The sequence below is a fragment of the Impatiens glandulifera genome, chromosome 8, assembly GCF_907164915.1.
Source record: "Impatiens glandulifera chromosome 8, dImpGla2.1, whole genome shotgun sequence".
In the NCBI taxonomy this organism is placed as follows: Eukaryota; Viridiplantae; Streptophyta; class Magnoliopsida; order Ericales; family Balsaminaceae; genus Impatiens; species Impatiens glandulifera.
In genome coordinates, this window is record NC_061869.1 from 24,372,375 (window position 1) to 24,378,375 (window position 6,001).

Genomic DNA, 6,001 nt, shown 5'->3' on the forward strand with positions numbered 1-6,001 from the left:
ATACAAAGATTCTATTCTCTAAAAAGACAAAACTGTCAAATACTTTCCCTCCAAAACCGGTTCTATAAAAGGAGAGTTTTACTAATGAAATCTACACACCTCAAATCATAAGCTCTCTCTCTCTCTCTAATATCAAAGTTTAAAATCATGCCGAGCCGAACCTTGAGAAATTTCTTAAGCATCGATTTCGATTCATGCATGGAGGAATGGGACGGGCTGCCTGCAAAGAAACTCATGTTCGAATCTCTCATTTTTACCGGTCTTCGGACGTTCCTCGAAGAATCCGGTCCGATTCTAACTGAGGACGTTAAAGCGTTCTTCAGAAGCGTCTGTATTAGGGGCAATTACATTGTCGCTACGGTGAGGGACCACACTTTCTGGCTCGATGAAGCCGAATTCGCCACTCTATTCAACCTGCCCACAGAAGGGTTCTCTGACTTTCCACCTCTGGAGGGGTTTGACGAATTCTATTACTCACTCCTCTTTTCTGGAACCATGGAACCGGTGGAAGACCATGGGCCCAAAAACCTCTTGGGGAGACATGCTCAACTTCTTCTTGAGATCGTCACTCGGTCCATTCTTTGTCAGTCCCCTAATAAGCGGTACTCAAAGAACACCTACAACATGATGACCAACATCTTTAGCAACAAGGCCATCAATTGGTCCACGGTCATCTTCCAACGTCTGAAATCTATGGTAATAACCAAGAAAGGTCTTGGTTTTGCACCTCACATCAGCAAACTAATCCTATCATACCGGCCAGAGTTCGGACCGGGCACACCGGCCGCCCCTTCAAACATCCTTGACAAGGATTCGGTGGAGGAAAGAATTTCCAAAATGTTTCTTCCATAGACTGTACTTTTCCATTGTCTATGTATGCTTATTCCAATACCGATTTATCTGTCGGTCTTCTTTCTGCAATATTTCTTGAATTCATTCTCATTTCAGTTTAAATGACCGGGTCTTCTTAATACTTTGAATATTTATCTAAGTAACCGGTTAACATCTTCAAACTATAACCGCGCCCTTATCCGGTCACATAAAATTGCTTAAAATAAAAAGATTGCAAACACTCTGATCATTCAAAATAACCGATTAACTCTAGAAAACCGGCACTTCAATCGGTCTCAAAAGAAGAGTGCGTCGTCAATGGCGTAAGCAAAAGTTTTGGAGGGAAATTTCCCGCCCAAAACTCCCGCCCCCCTGGTTTACCGCCCATGGTTTGGCGCCTTTTCTCTCCCGCCCATGGTTTGCCGCTCCTTTCAACTTGGAGGGAAATTTCCCGCCCAATGTTGATGGGACGGTTGGGCTTCCAAACCGCATCTATAAAAGGGACTCTCGGTCATTTTATTTCATTCTCACGCGAATCTGCTTTCTCTCTCTAAGCTCTCTAACCCTCTGAAGCGGTTATTTCTCAAACTCTCTCAAAATCTCTAAGATGGGGCGCGATTCGTCTTTGTTTAGGCACCTATCTCAAGTGGATTTCGAGGAAATCCGACTGAAAGGTACGTCCGAGGCAAAGGAGGTTATTGACCGGGTAGTCAAAACCGATCTGGAATATTTTCTTGGCGGTCCTCATGTTCTCTACAAAGATGCGGTCGAGGAATTTTTCAAGACCGCAACTATCTCCGATGACAAAATCACCGCAAATGTATGCGGTACTGAAATAGAGCTCACCGAGGCATTGGTGGCAAAGAGCCTGCGCCTTCCAACAACCGGCCAGGATGCAACGGCGGACATCGAGATTAAGACTTTTGAGGCGGCATGCCAGATACTCTCGGCAACTAAGGAGCCGATAAAGGTATCCGGCAGCAAATCAACGTTGAAACCGGAATATATCCCAATCTGTGATATCTTTGCAAGGGCGATTCTAGCAAGGGGAGGGAACTACAGCAGCCTCACCAAACACAAAATCAGGATGCTGATCGGCCTGATAGAGGGAACAAAGGTCAACTGGGCAAAAGCGGTGTTCAACAACTTAATGGATATGGTGAAACCGGACTCAAACCGGTCGTGGGGATACGCCGTTCCTCTCGGTAAGATCTTCCTTCACCACAATCTCAACATCGGTCCCGGCGTCATCGTCGCAAATAGAAGCCTCATCAGATCGAAACAATTCTTAGAAAGGAAGCAGCCGGCCCCCGGTTCCCGAAAGAAGAAAGCCGCCAAGAAAGCGGTCCCGACAAAAGAAAAGGCCGAAAGCAAAGGAAAAGAGAAAGTCACTTTCTCGGAACCGCCGCAGCAAACTGAGGATGAAGAGTCGGCTTCCAATTCTGAAAGAACCGATACAGAAAGGACCGATGATGAAAGATCGACCAATGAAGAAGAGCATTCGGGCCAGAGCCCCAATAATGCCGGACCCGACGCCAACCCTGAGACCACCGAGGGTAGTGAAGAGGGTGGTGAAGATGCCGGTGATGAAGGCGGCGACAAAGATAATGAGGAGGCCGAAGAAGCAGAGGCCGATAGGATATCTCTGAAACTCCTTCAGGGCGCCAAAAAGCGAGCCGAGTCGATTGAGGAGTTATACCTGGAATGGCACGAGCACCGGTTCGGCAAGCCGTATAGCCAAATCCTACCGGGCTACACAGACGTGGAATGCATTCAAAGACTGAAGGAAGTGGAGGACTTGATCATGAATCTCACAAAATCCAACACAATTGAAGAGGTATTACACCGAACCTACCTCTTAAAACCATAGGTACAACTACGGAAGTTAACCACACGCATCCGGAAGATTACGGAGGAGTTCGAAGAGGTGGGACCTGAAGACACCTTAACACCGCGGGTGTTAGAAATGCTTGAAAAAGCCAAAGGAGACCTCATTCAAGAAATTGACCGGCTAGAGGCAATATACAGTCAAAGGGAAATACCGGTCTATACAGCTCCCCGGATTGAAACGAGTCTGGATCACTGTCCAACACCTCCAAGGGAGAATGCGGCATCAAAAGAATCCGATGAAAGAGCGGATCCTAATCTCACCGGGCAATCTCCACCTACACAACCGGAAGTCTTCGAATCAGACTTCACAAAGGAATGGGTTGAGGGCCGTCTTCAAAGGTTTGAAGCTTCAACAACAGAACGGATTGATAGCAGTATTCAAGAGTTTGAAGACTCCGCGGTTCAGCCATTCAAGGACAGATTCCAAAGAATCGTTTGCTCGGCACTCAAGTTCGCCGACACCACAAGGTATCTCTTGAACAATACTCGGGACCGGCTCTCAGAAATCGACGAAGATCAACAGGAAGAGGCGGCTCTGCGCAGTAAATATTTTAAGCGAACCGTAATTTTGGAGGATACGACCTCCGAGTTAAAGGAAGACTTTGGCCGGCTTGAAAGAGAGACCGATCAACGATTGACAACGATGGCTGATGATCTGGTCGGCACAACACTCGAACGGGTATCCGAACTTGAAAAGAAGAATGCCGGTCTCGAGGACGAACTCAAGGCGCTTTCCGCTCAAGTTGCCGAACTGCTGAGGGCTAAGATAAATGCGGATGCCGCGGCTGTAGCGGCTGATGCTCAAGCGGCTAAGAGGGTCCAGGATGAGCTGGACGCCGAAGCAAGTAAAGAGAAAGAAGCACCGCGATCATCCCAACTTACCGAAGAAGAAGAGGAAGCCGAGCGACTTCGACAGTCAGAGGCTAAGTTCCCGGGACTTACAAAGAAAGTAGTCGCTCAAGCTGCGAAGGATGCTGCGCGGTTGGAAAGAGAAAGATGGAGGCAGGAAAGTTTCGCAGAAGACAACAAGAAGAAAAAGGCGGCCTCCTCCGTTTCAGCGCCGAAAAAGCGAAAGAGGGAACCCTCAAAGAAAGTTCAAATAGCCGACCTGCTCAATGAGGTCACTGAAACGGTCATTTCGAGTATACCGCAGTAGGCTGCTCAAGTCGAGGGGGAGGTTGAAGAACACCTGAAGCCCCGGTCTACAAGACAAAGAGTCTCCGAACCGGCCAGTCGACCGCAACCGGAGAAGAAAAAGAGGAACATATATGACTTCTCGGACTCGGAATAGGGGCTCTCTTTCCTTTACTTATCTTAGCATTTCTATATATTATGTTATTTTCGGTTATCTATCATATATATAAAGCTATTTTTGAAACCGGCCATCTTTTGCATCTCTACTTAGTTTTGATAATTTTAAATAAAATAATTAAAAAGGGAGAAATTGATAAGATAAAAGATAAGACTTTTCCAAAAATTTTCTCAAAATTTTTCGAAAAATTCTCCTAAGTCAGTTTCAAAAATCCGGACAAACAAAACAACCGGCCTACGGTTGCAAACTTACATGATTTTGATAAATTTAAATAAATTAATCAAAAAGGGAGAAATTGTTAGATAAAATTAGACCGGTTCAAATAAACCTAACTTAAATAAACCTTCTATGCAGGAACAAAAAGAACCGAACTGGACAAACAAAAGAACCGGCTAAAGAACACTAACCGGTCAAGCTAGTAAACCGACCAAGAATACTTGGAACGTGACCGCACAAAGAAAGGATCAGCCAAAGCTTAAAACCGGAATCATCAAACAGCCGATCAGTCACAAGGCAGAGGAATAACCGGAAGAAGTCCGGTTATATCATCCATACCGAAAGCCATCCGGTTAAGTCAAATGACCGACCTGTACAAGAAGACAATTCGGGTATCTGTTGAGAATGATACCAAAGGAACAGACTGAACACTTCTATATCCATACAAGTCTGAGGAAAGTCTGCAGGCTGCAGAAGACAGTACTACCGGATCTTTCCACTTCGGGATAAGTCAGAAAGAAGATCTTCCAAGTACAGACAACTGTCCAACAGACAGTGCCTACATTGAGTAAAAGACAAACCTAGCAGGTTTGTCTTACATACCGGAAGAACAGACCGCCAGGTCTGAGACAGAATGCCAGGTCTGAGGTTGACCATCAGGTCTGAGGAAACGACCACAGGTCTGAATCTCTGAAACACTGAATCACTGCACCTCTGCTCAGCCAATCAGATTCAAGGCAGTGAAATATGACCGTTGGCATATTTCACCTATAAAAGGGGCAGTTGAAGAAGAGTAAATGCGGGACAAGCAAGATACAGTGAAGCAAGTGAGAAATTCTAAGAGCATTTACTCCACAAGTGATAAGATTGTGCTATTCTAGAAAGCCTAAGTGCTAAAGTTAAAGTGTGTGTTTTACAATTTCGGTGTAAATTGTAAGAGTGTTATCGAGCAGGAAATAAGTCTCGATCGGATTGTACTTGTATTCCTTAGTGAATATCCTTCTCGCGGTTTCGAGAGGAAGGGGTGACGTAGAAGCTTTATCTCCGAACATCCATAAAATCTGTCTTGTTATTTACTGTCTGCAGGTTTCATTATCTAACCGATTCATACCGCTATAACCGACTTAACTTTATCCAAGCCGAATCTCCAGATTACCGAAGCCGATCCATCAAATCTCAAACCTCCATCATATAATACCGATTCTGCCTATCATACAAGTGTGCCGCTTCAACCTGAAAGCAAATCTCTTCCGCGCTTGAACCTAGTTCAAGGGTTTGTGACAGGTTGTGTAGTATTGAAACCCCGGTGTTAATCTCTAACCGAATTAACCACCACCTCACGAGTAGGAACAGCTAACCGGTCCAACCCCCGGTCCTCCAGCGGCTACCTAGATCCTAACAGTTGATCATGTCGGCTAACTACCCTACCTAAAAAAAAGTAATTAATAAAAAAAAATAAAGCTTATCTTAGAAGTTTGAATGGACATCATGTATGGATTTGAAGTGTCGATCCCTTTTATAAAATGGTACTTTAATTTTGTGTTCCTGTTTAGTCCTATTTGGCCACTATTTAGGCACGTTGGACATTATGGAACTTTAAATTAAAGTTAAGTATTATAATTGGTTGATAGACATTTCTTTATGTCCTAAACATGTGTTGTCCCTCGTCAGACTTTCTTTGTAATCTCTATTTTATTTATTATATATATCCGATCTTAAAAATAATATATATATATATATATATATATTTAT

At 44.5% G+C, this 6,001-nt stretch overlaps 1 protein-coding gene across 1 annotated transcript; it reads left to right on the forward strand.

Annotated features, from left to right (window-relative positions):
• Nucleotides 1-1,438: 1,438 nt before the first annotated feature.
• On the forward strand, nucleotides 1,439-3,877 carry LOC124913203. The gene is made up of 4 exons (XM_047453804.1): nucleotides 1,439-1,801; nucleotides 2,135-2,668; nucleotides 2,738-3,463; nucleotides 3,545-3,877. The coding sequence occupies exons 1-4, from the start codon at nucleotides 1,439-1,441 to the stop codon at nucleotides 3,875-3,877; spliced, it is 1,956 nt and encodes a 651-aa protein (XP_047309760.1).
• Nucleotides 3,878-6,001: the final 2,124 nt, after the last annotated feature.